The sequence below is a fragment of the Gorilla gorilla genome, chromosome 1, assembly GCF_029281585.2.
Source record: "Gorilla gorilla gorilla isolate KB3781 chromosome 1, NHGRI_mGorGor1-v2.1_pri, whole genome shotgun sequence".
In the NCBI taxonomy this organism is placed as follows: Eukaryota; Metazoa; Chordata; class Mammalia; order Primates; family Hominidae; genus Gorilla; species Gorilla gorilla.
Window position 1 is genome coordinate 100545908 of NC_073224.2, and position 17090 is coordinate 100562997.

At 47.2% G+C, this 17090-nt stretch overlaps 1 protein-coding gene across 2 annotated transcripts in view; it reads left to right on the top strand.

Annotated features, from left to right (window-relative positions):
* SMG5 (SMG5 nonsense mediated mRNA decay factor) overlaps positions 1–17090 on the top strand; it is a 33720-nt gene that overhangs the window by 606 nt on the left and 16024 nt on the right. The window contains exons 2-12 of one of the 2 annotated variants that reach the window (XM_004026961.4): positions 3238–3336; positions 4227–4350; positions 5034–5190; positions 7602–7691; positions 8849–8938; positions 9908–9986; positions 13876–14001; positions 14108–14176; positions 14613–14821; positions 15622–15759; positions 15920–16519. In XM_004026961.4, coding sequence (XP_004027010.1) covers positions 3238–3336; positions 4227–4350; positions 5034–5190; positions 7602–7691; positions 8849–8938; positions 9908–9986; positions 13876–14001; positions 14108–14176; positions 14613–14821; positions 15622–15759; positions 15920–16519 — 1781 coding nt within the window. The remainder of the gene's footprint in view (positions 1–3237; positions 3337–4226; positions 4351–5033; positions 5191–7601; positions 7692–8848; positions 8939–9907; positions 9987–13875; positions 14002–14107; positions 14177–14612; positions 14822–15621; positions 15760–15919; positions 16520–17090) is intronic. The other variant, XM_019024411.3, reaches the window with a different exon arrangement.

The window sequence follows — 17090 nt, forward strand, 5'->3', positions numbered from 1 at the left end:
GTGTAGAAAAACCCGGAAGGGAACGGTGCTTGGAATCCTGGGGGATTTACAAGGAAGAGTCTTGGACTGAAGTCCGTGGAGCTAGGTTCAGGTCTGTCCTTTGCCACTCTCTCAAGGTGTGACCTTGGGCCTCAGTTTCCTTAGCCTTAAAAAGAAAGATTTGAATTGGATGTGCTCTAAAGTCCCATACGGCTCTAATTTTGAGGAGTCCGAATGAGAAAGTCTTGGCCTGGAAGGGTCACGAACGACTTTTGTGTCCAGAGCGTTCTTGGGATTTGGGAGGCAATTCCGGGCACCTGGGGACTCCTGAGTCCTGCCTTCCTCCCAGCCTCATGACTGTAGTCTCTTGCCAGGCAACTTCCGTTCCTGGTTTCTGATTTCCATAATGCCACCCACGCTCCACAAGTCACATCTTCAGCCCTTCAGCCCTCTGTTGGGAACAGGCCCGAATGAGCTCTTCCCATCAAAGGTGGAGAATTTGTTGTGTAGGTCAACTAGAACATGGGCTCATGTTCAAAATAGGATGAAGCGTGGAAACTGAATTTTGTGCCTTCTACTACAGAGTAGAGTTTGGGGTTTTCATTTAGCTCAGGCTTTATAGAACACGGATATTTGCATGAGAAGACGACCCTCAGAGCCTTGGCCACATTTTGGCGGTGAAAGAGTCAAGAGCATGTTGTCTTTTTCTCTTTGAGTAGGCATCCTGCCTTCTCTGGCTTTGTAAGCCAGAGGCAGAGGGGAGTATAGGCTGCTCCAAAAATAGAAAAGTGATTCAATCTAGCGGCCCCTGGGCTCCCACTATGGGCTGCCCCAAGCAGTCCCCAGGCGGGTGAGGAGTTGGCTGGGGGTGGCACGTGTGCCTTATCATGCTGCCGAGTGTCAGTGCTGCCTGTCAGACAGAGCGTGGGCAGTGTCTGCAATATTCCTTGTCTCCAGCTTTTGGGGATGGCTCTGGTCATCCTTCCAGTTGTCGTCAAATGTAGTTCTTTCTTAAACCACTACATTCACAGGACTAACCTAAGCTGATGTGTTTGCCTGTGTGGCTTACCTATGTGCACATGGGTATCTGCCTGTAATTGTGTTGTTGGCTTTGAGCAGGGTAGAAATTTGAGGCAGCCAATCACTGTTTTTATAATTTATTATAGCAGTGGTGATCAGTGGAAGGAACTAGGAGGAAAGTCTGATTTCTCTGCTCAAGATAAATGTGTTGTTAGACTATGGACTTGTCACTCTGAGCTTCAGAAATTTGGGGAACTCCCACACCTAGCTGTTTACGGATATGAAATTCTGAAATATTTTAAGTCAGAAGAAAGGGCAGCAGGAGAAAGGAGCCTGGAAGCACCAATTAATTAATTAGGCCAATTCATTAGTTATTTGTTTTTAAAAACATTTTTGTTTTTGCTAGGCCCGAGAGTACAATAGTGAATGAAACACACGGCTAGATTTTGTAGTTTTTGTTCTAAGAGAGATTATAGTTTAGTGGAGGAGCTTATGATCTGATGGCAAATGAGAAAAAAGTGGTGAGCCCTCTCATATTTAAGCGTTTTCAATTAGAACTTCCTAGAGTGGTGGTTATTTACCTTCTTTTGGATTAAGGATATAAGGAGAGCTGTGGAGCTTGTCTATAAAAATATACACTCCCATTAGCTCTTTCCATGGCACCAAAGATAAAAGCCCTGCCCTAGGGACTGAGCTGGTATAAAGTAAATCACTGGTGCTGCCCCTAGCATCGAGGGCCAGGTTGGCCAAAATGGCTTGGCATCCATCTCTAGGCTGTCCAGTTTGAAGAAACATGATTGCTTGTGAGAAGGTATCGATTACCATCACACCTACTCTGCTGGGTGCTGGCAGTCACTTCACCCTGTGTAGGGCAGCTTAGTAGTGTGCCTCCTGAGCCACCACCACCACAGGGTGCCAACTGTTGTGGCCCACTTTTCCTGGCCCGGGAGCACCTCTTGGTTTGTTTGGGAATCTTCACTCTGTTTTTGTTGCTTTTGTGTCCACAGTTGTGCCTGATTCACATGTTCTTATAGCTCCTGCCTGATGTCCTCTGGGTTTTACCCTTCCAGATATGAGACCTACCTCTGGGACTTCTTGGCCGTCCATTGTAGAGTTTCTGTGGCTTTTTCTTTGCTGTGATGACAGACTTACCTCTTAGTGCCTGGAGTCTCCCCCTCAGCCTTAGAACAAGACGGATGGAGACTAACACTTGGAGTGATTACTATATACCAGGCACTGTTATGGGTGCTTTATGTATTAGCTAATTTAATCCTCACAAAGTAGGTAATAATATTCCCATTTTATGGTTGGGTGAAGTGAGACGTAAGGAAGTTAGGTATTTTGCCCAGGACCACATAGCTGGTAAGAAGTAGAGCTAAGATTTGAATCCAGGCGGTCTGGTTTCATGCCTACACTCTTAACCACTATGTTCAACAAATAATTCCTTCAGCAGAATCTAGGCTTATCAGAATCTTGCTTACAGCTAAGCAGCCCAGGAGCTCCCTCTACTTCCCCATCATACCCCACAATTCCATAGTAGAATTTTATACTACAAGTGCCTTTCCTTTATGTCAGGGATAATAAGGCCTTATGTAATAATTTATTCATTCCACCATTATTGAATGTTTACCATATACCAGAGCTATATATAAATTATTATTTCATTTAATCCTTACAACAGTTCTCTGAAGTAGCTATTATTATCTTCGTTTTTATTGATGTGGTAACTAAGGCTTTAAAAGGGTGGGTAATTTGCCCAAAGGCACAGAGTAAGACACAGCCAGGGTTCAAACCCTAGATTTTCTGCCTGGCATCACAACGTGTGCTCTTTCCATTGGGAGAGTAGGCCTTACCATATCACAGTTTCTCTACTTTGACACTGTTGACATTTTGGGTAGGGTAATGCTTTATTGTGTTGGGCTGTCCTGTGTATTACAGGAGATTTAACAGCACCCACTAAATGCCAGTGGCAACCCTCTTTCCACCCAGTTGTGATGACAATAAATGTTTCTACCATTGCCAAATGTCCCTTGGTGGGCGGGGGTGGGGAGGGGCAGGGGTTACTGTAACAAGGTGGAGACTGTGTTCATCTTGTTTTGTACAGAGCTCAGCCTGCAGCCTTCTTCTTTTTCCCTCACCGCTAATTCTGTAGCTTTTCCTCTAGAATCGTGTCCCAGCGTCATCCTCCGTGGACCATGCTATATGGCTGAGGGGATATTTGCCTGTATTTCCCTGCAGGGCTGTGGTGGAGGCTGTGCATCGACTTGACCTCATCCTTTGCAACAAAACTGCTTATCAAGAAGTATTCAAACCAGAAAACATTAGCCTGAGGAACAAGTAAGCTAGAGACTCTAAACCACAGATCCTTACTGTTTCCCTGCCTATCTCTACCAGAAACCTTCTCAGATATATAAACACGCGCTCTGTTTTACCTCCTGACCTCATGGTACCTTAATGGTCTCTGAAATCTCTGGCCTTCCTAAGAGAGGAGATAGGATCCCTCACTCCATCTGCAGGTTTTACATCTAATAGACTGGTGCCATAAAGTAGCACAGTCTCTACATCTAAAAAGTAGAGTAAAATAAAATAAAAAGAATGGCGTTCGAGGCAGGGCACAGTGGCTCACGTTTGTAACCCCAGCACCTTGGGAGACCAAGGCAGGAGGAACACTTGAGCCCAGGAGTTTGAGACCAGACCTGGCAATACAACAAGACCCTGTCTCCACAAAAAAATTAAAAAATTAGTTGAGTATGGTGCTGCACACCTGTAATCCCACACACCTGTAGTTAGGCTGAGGTGGGAGGATCATTTGAGCCCAGAGGTTCAAGTTTATGGTGAACTCTGATCCCGCCACTGCCACAGAGTGAGTGAGACCCTGTCTCAAAAAAAAAAAAAACCCCAAAAATACATTTGAGTCAAGGGAGTCGGCCATACTGCATAATGAAGGGAAAAACGGGATAAAAAAGCAGAGAAAAAGAGAGCGAAGTGTACAAAGGGAAAAAATGAGGAAAAACTTAGAATGTTTAGTGCTTCGTGCTTCTGTCTTTTGGGGCTCCCACTGCCTTCCTAGGCTGCTGTTTTGCTGGGTCATATTGACCCGGCATGTCTCTTGGGAAGCACCGAGATTTGTTGGTGGGGGTGTTGGCACATGACTCCTTGCCCTCAGTTCTTATGTCCCTGCTCCAAGGGATGGGCTGTCTCTCTCATGCTCCTCTACACCCTCCCAGGCTGCGTGAGCTCTGCGTCAAGCTTATGTTCCTGCACCCAGTGGACTATGGGAGAAAGGCTGAGGAGCTGCTGTGGAGAAAGGTATACTATGAAGTTATCCAGCTTATCAAGACTAACAAAAAGGTAAGGGGAAGTCCTTGTCTAAAGAGGGAAAGCCAAGGAAGGAAGAGACAGCTAGGAAAGTGGGCGCAGAACGTGGTTGGAGGTAGGGGAGCCAAGAAAACATGGCAGAAAGAGGCTGGGCACGGTGGCTCATGCCTGTAATCCCAGCACTTTGGGAGGCTGAGGCGGGCAGATCTCCTGAGGTTGGGAGTTCGAGACCAGCCTGACCAGCATGGAGAAACCCCATCTCTACTAAAAATACAAAATTAGCTGGACGTGGTGGTGCATGCCTGTAATCCCAGCTACTCGGGAGGCTGAGGCAGGAGAATCACTTGAATCCAGGAGGCAGAGGTTGCGATGAGCTGAGATCGCGCCATTGTACTCCAGCCAGGGCAACAAGAATGAAACTCCATCTCAAAAAAAAAAAAAAAAAAGACGGCAGAAAGGAAGGAGGAAGAGAGTCAGATGTAATTAGGGTTAGGGAAGGAAGAAGAGAGTCAGATGTAATTAGGATTAGAGAAGGAGGGGAGCCTGGTCCCAGATGGAAAGATCAGAGAGTTAGAGCTAAGAGTATGACAGTAACTTGTGAGTGAGAGTAGATGTAGATGAAGTTCCAGAGCCAAGTGAGATGAACAGGGTGAGGGAGGGTGAGTGCGACTCTGAGTTTATTGCTTAACCAGCCCCTTCCCTTTCGCAATCTGTAGCACATCCACAGCCGGAGCACTTTGGAATGTGCCTACAGGACGCACCTGGTTGCTGGTATTGGCTTCTACCAGCATCTCCTTCTCTATATCCAGTCCCACTACCAGCTGGAACTGCAGTGCTGCATCGACTGGACCCATGTCACTGACCCCCTCATAGGTCAGTGGAACCTGAAAGGTGGACTTGAGCAGGTTCTCATGCTTCTACCTCTGGCCTTATCCCTCAGGGTTCATGTAGCTTGCAACCCAGCCAGGCAGAGAGAGTTCTAGCAGAACTACATACAAATGGTTTATGAAGTTTGGATTTATCCAGACAATCATATGAATTAGGGTAAAGATCTTAAGGAAAGAGAGAGGCCTGGGATTGTGGACTAAGGCAGAGGAGGGACAGAAAGACCTAGAGTAGGTCTGGTACTGGAAGGTAGTATTAATAACATTTCTTTTCTTCTCCCAGTTGAATTTGGCCAGCACTGTTTCTTTTGACTTTAGAGATTATTTCCCAATGTCTGATGAAAGTTTTGAAATCTTTAGATATGTTGGGAAAATTGTGGACAGTCTTTCAAGATAGTGCAAGTTCCTTTTCCACCAGCTGAGGTACTGGCAGCTATAATTTTAATTCCTTTTCTAGTTGGTAAGTTTTCTCTTCAGTTCAGCCATCCTTTAGAGCTCCTTCACCCAGCTCTCTCTGCTCTCTCTGTCCCCTTCATCACCAAGACAGACATTCTGGGTCAGAGATGGAGGTTGTGTCCTTGTCACCACATGGAGGAATTCTGTGATCAGAAGCAGAGCACCTGTGTTTTATGCATTTAAAAACATCTAGACCGGGCATGGTGGCTCATGCCTGTAATCCCAGCACTTTGAGAGGCCGAGGCAGGTGGATCACCTGAGATCAGGAGTTTGAGACCAGCCTAGCCAACATGGTGAAACTCCATCTCTATTAAAAATATAAAAATTAGCTGGGCATGGTGGCGTGCATCTATAATCCCAGCTACTCAGGAGGCTGAGGCAAGAGAATCGCCTGAACCCAGCAGGTGGAGGTTGCAGTGAGCCAAGATCATGCCACTGCACTGCAGCCTGGGTGACAGAGTGAGACTCTGTCTCAAAAAAAAAAAAAAAAAAAAAAAAAGCCAAACCTCTAGACCAGGCGTGGTGGCTCATGCCTGTAATCTCAGCACTTTGGGAGGCCAAGGCGGGAGGATTGCTTAAGGCCAGGAATTCAGGACCAGCCTGGGCAACGTAGTGAGATCCTACATCATCTCTACAAAAAATAAAATAATTTAACTGGGCATGGTGGTGCGTGCATGTTGTCCTAGCTACATGGAAGGCTGAGGCAGGAGGATCGCTGAAGCCCAGGAGTTCGAGGCTGCAGTGAGCCATGATTTCATCGCTGGTACTCCAGCCGGGGCAATACAGCAAGACCTTCTCTCCAAAAAAAAAAAAAAAAAACCACCACATTATCTAAAAGACAAGATTATTCTGGGACCATGTCCATAGGTTACCAGATAGCTAGAGGGGTCCACAGCTTTAAAAAAAAGATCACTTCAAAGGGTTAGTTCCCCAAACCACTTTAGTTTTTATGTTCACTGATGTTTTCTCCATTCAGCCAACTGAGAAGTGTCTATAGAAAACATTAGGACTGGCTTTTCCAAATGGAAGCAACCCATCCGAGTGAGGCAGTAAGGTGGAATGGATAAGAGGACAGTCTCTGGAGCCTTTTGTATCCTAACTCTGCTGCTTAGCAGCTGTGTGACTAATTTCCTCAACTGTAAAATGGGAGTAATAAGAGTAACCTCATAGGGTTGCTGTGAGGATTAAGTTAATACTGTAGAATGCTTAGACAAGTTTCTGGCACATGAGAAAACTGCCTTCCAAAGATCTCAAGCTCTCTGAAGTTACCAGGCAGTTTCTTGGGAAGGGAGAGGTGAGTGCTCGGGCATATTTGACTTTGGCCATCAGCAGCCTCAGGCAGGGCAAGCCCACTTTTCTCCTTCATGGGCAGACTCTCCAGTAGGCCGCCTTCTCTGTGGACCTCCACCAGGAGCATCTGCCTTAGCCTCATTCACATGTCTTTTTTTCTTTTTTAAATTTTGTTGTTGTCATTGTTTTTGCTTTTTTTTTTTTTTTTTAATTGGCGTCTTTCACATTTCATTCTTGGGCAAGTTAGTTTCCCATATTTACCTCAAACCTTTCACCTTTATGTGTGTAACTTCTACCCAAGACATTCATGACCCTATTCATACTTGAAGCTCATCCCTTCCTCCTTTCTGGAAGCCTTCCTATGATGACCTTCCCGCAAGGTGCCATCCTAGGTTGAGGGCCCTAGCCCTCCTTTTCCAGTTCCTTCCTGTCCTATGAATGAATCTGCTTATAAGTCTCTGAGTCCCTGCGTATGGCCACCTGTGATCCTCTGTGTCTCTCCCTGTGTCCTGGATGAGTGTGTCTCTGCCCTGGAAGACAATGTTCCAAGATTGGCCCTGGATTCTTAGTCTCTACATCTCGGAGGGATATTTCCTCATAGGTGCGGGAAGACAGAAGAATGGGCTCACAAATCTCTTTCTCTTTGTCTCATAGGATGCAAGAAGCCAGTGTCTGCCTCAGGGAAGGAGATGGATTGGGCACAGATGGCATGTCACCGATGTCTAGTGTATCTGGGGGATTTGTGTAAGAATTTGCACCTTTCATTTTCTCTGTTTTGGGTTACAGGACGAGCCCAGGCTGCTTCAGTTGTTGGTAACACCCATTACATGGTTGGAGAGCAGGAGGGATAGTTTGGCTTCTGACAACTTTTTCCCTCCCATCTGTTTCAGTGATCCCTCTTCTTTTCACTGCCCTTCCATGAGTCAGAGAGGATCAGTGAATACAGGAAGAAGGGAAATTTCTTTGAGCTTTGAGCTTTGAGCAAATGAAGATAATAATTCTCTTTCAGTAGTGGGTTGGGAAGATTTAAATTTGATATTTTTCTTCTTTGAGTGTTTCTTTTATCTTTATGGACTGCTAGATGAATAGAAACTTCAGCACAGGGATTGAAATTAGACATCAAGGAGGACTTACCTTCCTAGCAGATGTTTCTAAGGATGGAAAAGTACTCTTTTGCTTTATAGCCCCTGGGGCCTCTCGTCTCAATAGACAATCGTTTCTCATTAGGCTGCTGGTGTGTGGCTGTTGGGTGCATTATGTCTTACTGACCTGGGTCTACTATCCTTGCCCCCAGCCCACTCCTGGACCCCACATGAGCAATGTGTGCAGAGAGTCAGCTGTTTCATATTTGATGAACCAGAGTATCATTAGTAGTGTCTTCTCTGTGAAATTGAGCATTTGCATTTCAGAACTAAGTATCAGAGGTCTTTGCAAGCATTTATGTGTGCTGCAGCTCCCCTTCATTGGGAAGAGATGACCAAGAAGAGCCTGTTCAGGCTGGGCGTGGTGGCACGCATCTGTAGTCCCAACTACTTGGGAGGCTGAGGCAGGAGGATCATTTGAACCCAGGAGTTGGAGACCAGCCTGGGTGACAGCAAGACCCCGTCTCTAAAAAAAAAAAAAAAAAAAAAAAGAAAACAAAACAAAAAAAGAAGAGCTTATTTACTTCACAAACAATATTCTTTACATTTTGAACCTACCAGCAAGGAAGAGAGTTGAACAATTTGCCCATAGTCATGCAGATTTAGGACTGTGCCAGAGACCCCAGCAACCTGCCTCCTAGCTCAGGTACCTTCCTTCCAGGCTCTTGTTACCGCTCTCAGAGTGGACTCCCAGATGTGGGGGAGGGTTTTCTGAAACTTAAAATCATCGAGTTTCCCTTCGTTTTCTCTCTTGTGCAGCCCGATATCAGAATGAATTAGCTGGCGTAGATACCGAGCTGCTAGCCGAGAGATTTTACTACCAAGCCCTGTCAGTAGCTCCTCAGATTGGTAAGTTGTCCCCAACTTGGGCCTCTGAATCCAGTAGGGTTTTCCTAGGGAAGACGATGTTGAGATGGCAGGCAGTTCATACTCATTTTCGCCAGCTCCTCTTCATTCTCAGCTCTCTTGTACTTCACCTTGTTTATACCTTTTCCCTCTTGTAACACACTCAGAAAATGGTGGAAGGGGAAGATAAATGGGAAGGTCTTGAACTAAGGAGTGAGGCAGAGTAGAAGGAAAAGAGAAGATGGCTTTCCTCTCCCTGAGGTCTCTTGTAGAAAGAGAAGCACAATGAGATAAAGTGTAAGACTCTATTATAGAGAGAGATGGGGATTTGCATGTAGGAACAAGCACTCAGAGCTGAGATAGAGGAGAGGGCTCCATGGAGTTCCATCAACCTTGGAGGAGCCATATTGGAAGCCAGAGGAATGGTACTCCATCAATTCAGGTAACGCCTGTCACACCAGGTGGGAACAAGCTGATGGATATAAGAAGAGGTCAGTAGGCCAGGCGCGGTGGCTCACCGTTTGTAATCCCAGCACTTTGGGAGGCTGAGGCGGGCGGATCACGAGGTCAGGAGATTGAGACCACGGTGAAACCTCGTCTCTACTAAAAATACAAAAAATTAGCCGGGCATGGTGGTGGGTGCCTGTAGTAGTCCCAGCTACTGGGAGAGGCTGAGGCAGGAGAATGGCGTGAACCTGGGAGGCGGAGCTTGCAGTGAGCCGAGATCGCACCACTATACTCCAGCCTGGGCGACAGAGCGAGACTCCATCTCCCAAAAAAAAAAAAAAAAAAGAAGAGGTCAGTAATCCTCTAGAGGAAAAAGATTAAGCTGCTAATCACCTGAGACAACCAGTGTTGCCTGCAGACCCAGCTGTTCTCCCCACAGGTTCTCTGATGCTTAGCATTGGTTGGGCCTGGCAGCTTTGAATGAGTATTGTGGCCTTAGACTGCATGAATTCTCTTTCTCCCTAGGAATGCCCTTCAATCAGCTGGGCACCCTGGCAGGCAGCAAGTACTATAATGTGGAAGCCATGTATTGCTACCTGCGCTGGTGAGTATTTGCCAGCTCTTTTTCCAGCCCTGCTTTTGTGTGCATATTATTTTGGCTTTGTTTTCCGTCTTCCCTTCCTCCTTCCTCTAGCTGTGGCTGAGATAGGGGAATGCTAAGATTGAAGGGTCTCTCCATTCAGGGGGACTCTGACACAGCCCTGCTGCTTTTCACATAACCGCTGGATCTGTAGGCATTTGGGCAGCTAAAATAGCTGTTTACTGTCTTATGCAAAATACAAGATTGCTGTTTTCTTGAAGAAGGAAATAAATTTGATACAGTTGGTAAAATGTTACTAAGGTGGCTTCTGGCAAGAGCATGAGAATTCTGGAGTGTGTTAATGTGGTAATATATGTGGAAGGACCACCAGGGTGGGTCACTGCTTCCCTGGGTCTGACTCTTAGCTGTTAGAATAAAAAACAACATTTTTGGCAGGGCCTGGTAGCTCATACCTGTAATCCTAGCACTTTGGGAGGCCAAGGCAGGCGGATCACCTGAGGTTAGGAGTTCAGGACCAGCCTGGCCAACATGGTGAAACCCCATCTCTACTAAAAATACAAAAATCAGCTGGGTGTGGTGGTGAGCGCCTCTAATCCTAGCTACTTGGGAGGCTTAGGCAGGAGAATCACTTGAACCCAGGAGGCAGAGGTTGCAGTGAGCCGAGATCATGCCACTGCACTCCAGCCTGGGCAACAGAGCAAGACTCCATCTTAAAAAAAAAAAAAAAACCTTTTCAGGGCACCCAAAATTGATTAAGCTTAGGGTATTGAGTCGCCATACAAGTCGCCATAACCAAGAACACATGAGACTGATAGGTAAACCAGAACACTTTACCTGGAATGCTTTTAAGTTATACTGAGAAACTGCCAGGAAAACAGAAAAGTTCACCTTTGTCACCTAATCAGTGCTAAAGTTGAGAAGCCAAAATCATTCTCAGAAGAAGTTATATAATGAGCTTGGGCTTCAAGCAAAAGGAGTAGGGTGGTCTTCATAGCTTAAGTGGTCAACTACTAAAGTATATCTAAATAGTAAAGTAATCAGATAATAAAGTATAAAATAATGAAATACTAATTGTACCTCATAATTCCATGTGCCATGACTTTTGGTTCACCTGGCCAAGGTAACCTAGTCGCTGTATTAAGTTTAGCTTGTTGAGGGTCCCTCTCGTCTAGATCAGTTCAGGCTGGCCTTCTATACCTATACCGATATATTCATTCATTCTTAAGTATCGTTACTAGGTTTATAACCTGGTGTATCTTTCGCATTTCTTTTTTCTTTTTTTTTTTTGGAGATGGAGTTTCACTCTTGTTGCCCAGGCTGGAGTGCAATGGCGTGATCTCGGCTCACTGTAACCTCTGCCTCCCGGGTTCAAGTGATTCTTCTGCCCCAGCCTCTCGAGTAGCTAGGATTACAGACATGCGCCACAACGCCTGGCTAATTTTGTATTTTTAGTAGAGACGGGGTTTCTCCATGTTGCTCAGGCTGGTCTCAAACTCCTGACCTCAGGTGATCTGCCTGCCTTGGCCTCCCAAAGTGTTGGGATTACAGGCGTGAGCCACCGTGCCCGGCTGTATCTTTCCCATTTCTTAAATGCCTTCCTGAGAATGACCACCCTTTTACTTGTCCTGAGTCCCTCATCATACTCATAAGCATGATTTAGGGTGGGTCAGTTCCAAAAGAGAGCCAGGTATATCCAAGTTTAGGAGGTGCCCACTAAGGGCATACCTGACTCTGCTAAAACAATTCTTTCTCATGGTTTATGGGTTAGACATTTGGGCAGGGCTCAGTTGGGCAATCCGCCTTCTCCTAGTGGCATTGTTTAGGGTTAGTCATTAGTATTCAGCTGATCGGAAGGTCTAATATATCTGGAGGGTTGGGTCATTTGGCCCCTCTCCTCTGTGTGGTCTTAGGACCATGTGTGGTATCTTCCACAGGGTAGAAGAACTTCTTATGTAGTGGCTCAAGGCTCCAACAGTGAACAATGACTTAGGAGACTTGGAAGCTGTTACTTCTATAATATTCTATTGGTCATAGCCCTTCCTCCCGCAGCCCCCTGCAAGATTTAAGGGGAGGAGATATAGACCACACTTCTCAGTGGAAGGAGTGTCAGATAATTTGTGGCTATCTTTAATTCACCACAGACATTGGTTTCTTCTATTTTATACCTCACTTTTTATAATTAAAAACATGTTTTTAAGAAACGACACAAAATGTCATGAGTGTTAAGGTCATTGGATTTTTGTTTGTTTGTTTGTTTTTTTGAGACAGAGTCTTGCTCTGTCGCCTAGGCTGGTGTGCAATGGGGCGATCTCGGCTCACTGCAACCTCCACCTCCTGGGTTCAGGCGATTCTCCTGCCTCAGCCTCCTGAGTAGTTGGGATTAAAGGCGCATGCCACCATGCCTGGCTAATTTTTTTTTCTTTTTTTGAGATGGAGTCTCGCACTGTCGCACAGGCTGGAGTGCAGTGGCGCGATCTCAGCTCGCTGCAAGCTCCGCCTCCTGGGTTCACGCCATTCTTCTGCCTCAGCCTCCCAAGTAGCTGGGACAACAGGCGCCTGCCAACACGCCCGGCTAATTTTTTGTATTTTTAGTAGAGACGGGGTCTCACTGTGTTAGCCAGGATGGTCTCGATCTCCTGACCTCGTGATCCACCTGCCTTGGCCTCCCAAAGTGCTGGGATTACAGGCGTGAGCCACTGCACCCGGCCTGGCTAATTTTTTGTATTTTTAGTAGAGACAGGGTTTCACCATGTTGGCCAGGCTCATCTCGAACTCCTGACCTCTTGATACGCCCGCCTCAGCCTCCCAAAGTGCTGGGTTTACAGATCCCAGTACAGATGAGCCCCTGCACCTGGCTGTGTGTGTTTGTTTGTTTGTTTTTAGTAAGACAGGGTTGAGGGCTGGGCATAGTGTCTCACACTTGTAATCCCAGGACTTTGGGAGGTTGAGGGTCACTTGAGTCCAGGAGTTTAAGGCCAGCCTGGTCAACATAGTGAGACCCCATCTCTACAAAAGAAAAGTTAAAAAATGAGCTGGGGCTGGGCGTGGTGGCTCGTGCCTATAATCCCAGCACTTTGGGAGGCTGAGGCAGGTGAATCACCTGAGGTCAGGAGTTTGAGACCAGTCTGGCCAACATGGTGAAACCCCGTCTCTACTAAAAATACAAAAATGAGCTGGCGTGGTGGCAGGCACCTGTAATCCCAGCTACTTGGGAGACTCAGGCACGAGAGTCGCTTGAACCCGGGAGGCGGATGTTGCAGTGAGCTGAGATCGTGCCACTGCACTCCAGCCAGGGTGATAGAGTGAGACTCAGTTTCAAAAAAAAAAAAAGAGACAGTTGGATTGGGGACTTTTCTCTACCATGTATTAGCTGTGTGACCTTGGTCAGTGTGCTTGTTCTCTCACAGGCTCTGTGTCCTCATCTGTGAATGTGGACAATATTAGGGTACATTGCCTGACACAGTGGGTGCTCAGTACATGTTTGTGTTTGCATGTTGGGAGGATTAACTGAAATAGTGCATGTAAATATCCTTGCACATAGTAAATGCTTGTTAAATGCTATCCATTATAAAGTATTCTATGTTTAAAAATAGATGAAGGATAGTGTATTTCAGGGATGGTAATAACTAAGTTTGTAGCAGGGTAGGATTGATATTCTCCTTTCTAGATACAAAGCAGAGTAAGACATCGTTTTTCCTCTGACTAATCTGGAAGTTATGTGTGTGTGTGTTATCGGGAAAGATAGCTCATGAGCCTTTTACCCTGCGTATGTACATGGAAGCTGAGGCTGGGAGCAGCCTGTATTTACTAGTAACATTGTTTCCTAAAGCCCCAGCAGAGTAACATATCCTCCCCCTGCCAAGACTCAGTAGCTCACCTCTATCTCCTACAGCATCCAGTCAGAAGTGTCCTTTGAGGGAGCCTATGGGAACCTCAAGCGGCTGTATGACAAGGCAGCCAAAATGTACCACCAACTGAAGAAGTGTGAGACTCGGAAACTGTCTCCTGGCAAAAAGCGGTGAGTGGGGCCTGTGAGGAGGACGGGTTTTTTCTGCAGTTGGTGCAGTAGGACCATAGGGACTGTGGGACCATTCAGCATTTACTTTGGGCTCTTCTCATTTCAGATGTAAAGACATTAAAAGGTTGCTAGTGAACTTTATGTATCTGCAAAGCCTCCTACAGCCCAAAAGCAGGTGAGTGGAAGAGAGCATGAACCTGAACTGTTCTGTGAGCCCCAGCCATGATGCTTTACAGAAGGAACCTTGACAAGGGTGGACTGTCGAGTTCTGCCCTCAGTTTGAACATCCGTAACCAATTCATCCTTTCTTGGCATTCCTCACTGTTTCTCCCAAGGATCCTGTGCCCATCCTCCTCTCAGCAGCTCTCCCTATGGCACAGAATGGGTGCTTAGGAGATGTTGAAGAGGGAATGGCTGAATGGGAAGCCTACTCACATCCCTTACCCTGTTTTAGTTGCTATGGAGATCAATCCAGCACTACCCTTCCCTGGTGTGCTCTCAGGTCTCCCCTGCAGCATCCCATAGTCCTTTCTCTGAATCTTGTATTCCCTGCTCTTCTCCTTCCCCAGCCCCCACCACTGACCTCCCCTGTTACTCCTGCCCCTCTGTAGCTCCGTGGACTCAGAGCTGACCTCACTTTGCCAGTCAGTCCTGGAGGACTTCAACCTCTGCCTCTTCTACCTGCCCTCCTCACCCAACCTCAGCCTGGCCAGTGAGGATGAGGAGGAGTATGAGAGTGGATATGCTTTCCTCCCGGACCTTCTCATCTTTCAAATGGTCATCATCTGCCTTATGTGTGTGCACAGCTTGGAGAGAGCAGGTAACCTTCCCTATGTTCCTCTTTTCTCTTCCACTGGCTTTGGGGATCCTCACTTCCCTTTTCGGCACCTCCTTATTCATAAACTTCCTTCCACAAGCAGCCTCCTCACTCCTGTGTCACTGCTTGGCTGTGGGCGAGTAAGGGCCAAGGGATCCTACCCTAAAGGAGGTCCTGGTAATTGAGTACAAGCAACAGCACATTTCCTTCCCCCTTCTCCTTACTGCCTCCCATAAATATGCACACCCTTGGCCAGGGCCTATGTAGACACAAGGGTCAGGATACTTAGTGATCATCCAGACAGAATTTCAGACCTTCTGTTGGAGGCATTTAGGCAATTCTGGAAGCCTTTCTGGCAGACGTGTATGTAGAGCAAGATTGGGAGGTAAGGAGGGATAGGACTGGATGTGAAGGCTCTTGAGGCATGGGGAGGAACCTCAGAGCCAGGGAGGATGAGATGGGACAAAAGGATATGCTTATCTGAAGGAGCAGAAGGTGAGATGGTAAATTCTAGATTATGGAAGGGATAATAGGACACGTACAGTGCCTCACGCCTGTAATCCCAGCACTTTGGGAGGCCGAGGCGGGCGGATTGAGCCCAGGAGTTTAAGACCCAGCCTGGGCAACATAGTGAGACTCTTGTCTCTAAAAAGTTAAAAAAAAAAAAAAAAAAAAAAAAAGAATCTTTGATAAGTAGTTGGATCCTTGGAAGAGTTGAGAACAGATGAGATGTGGTTGGAATTGATGGTGCCTACTCCTCATCAGGGCCCTAGGCCCCTAATGCCTGGCTTTCCTGACTTCAGGATCCAAGCAGTACAGTGCAGCCATTGCCTTCACCCTGGCCCTCTTTTCCCACCTCGTCAATCATGTCAACATACGGCTGCAGGCTGAGCTGGAAGAGGGCGAGAATCCCGTCCCGGCATTCCAGAGTGATGGCACAGGTGGGAGAATGGGGGAGGTCATCACTATGGAAAGGTTGGTGTGGGGCATGGGGATGAAGGAAAGGAACACAGACTCGGGGGAAGTGGTGTTGGAGAGCACATTCCAGCTTCCAGGCTCCACCTGTTCCTCGGGCTCCACCTGACCTTCCTCTTTCCGCAGATGAACCAGAGTCCAAGGAACCTCTGGAGAAAGAGGAGGAGCCAGATCCTGAGCCGCCTCCTATAGCACCCCAAGTGGGTGAGGGCAGAAAGAGCCGTAAGTTCTCTCGCCTCTCCTGTCTCCGCCGTCGCCGCCACCCACCCAAAGTTGGTGATGACAGTGACCTGAGTGAAGGCTTTGAATCGGACTCAAGCCATGACTCAGCCCGGGCCAGTGAGGGCTCAGACAGTGGCTCTGACAAGAGTCTTGAAGGTGGGAGAACGGCCTTTGATGCTGAAACAGACTCGGAAATGAATAGCCAGGAGTCCCGATCAGACTTGGAAGATATGGAGGAAGAGGAGGGGACACGGTCACCAACCCTGGAGCCCCCTCGGGGCAGATCAGAGGCTTCCGATTCCCTCAATGGCCCACTGGGCCCCAGTGAGGCTAGCATTGCCAGCAATCTACAAGCCATGTCCACCCAGATGTTCCAGACTAAGCGCTGCTTCCGACTGGCCCCCACCTTTAGCAACCTGCTCCTCCAGCCCACCACCGACCCTCACACCTCGGCCAGCCACAGGCCTTGCGTCAATGGGGATGTAGACAAGCCTTCAGAGCCAGGTATTTGGACCACTTCATCATCCTGTTCTGGTCCGCACCTCCATGCCATAGACACTCACCAGAGAGGCCGCTTTCCTATCTGTGTGAATGACCTCTCGTCTCTACCCTTACCTTTGGCCCTCTGCCTGTGGTGTAGCCCATGAGTTTTTTCCTGAGGGTCTGCTCTCCTGCTCACTTCCTTATTCCCATCTCCCAACCCATTTGTTGGTTTTATTTCTTTTGCACTTCACTCTGCCCTGTGGGTTTGGGGCTTTCCTCCCTACACAACAATTGCAGCTGCAGCTTCCTTCCCTGTGCCATCCCAAGTCCCTCCAGGGCTTCTGGAAGCTAGAAAAACTGGTACCCACCAGCGCAGGTGCATTAGAGTGAGACTTCTCTCCTGAGGATATTCCCTGCAAACAGAGTACCCATTTAGTAGCAGCAACCGTTTGTTAAGGCTACTCTATGCATCGTTCTAGGGTGTTGTCTTATTTAACCTTCATAGCAGTCTTGTGGTAGAAGAGTTGTCATCCCTACTCTAGGCTTTTACTTCCAAAGTTTTTTTTTTTTTTTTTAAAGACAGGGTCTTACC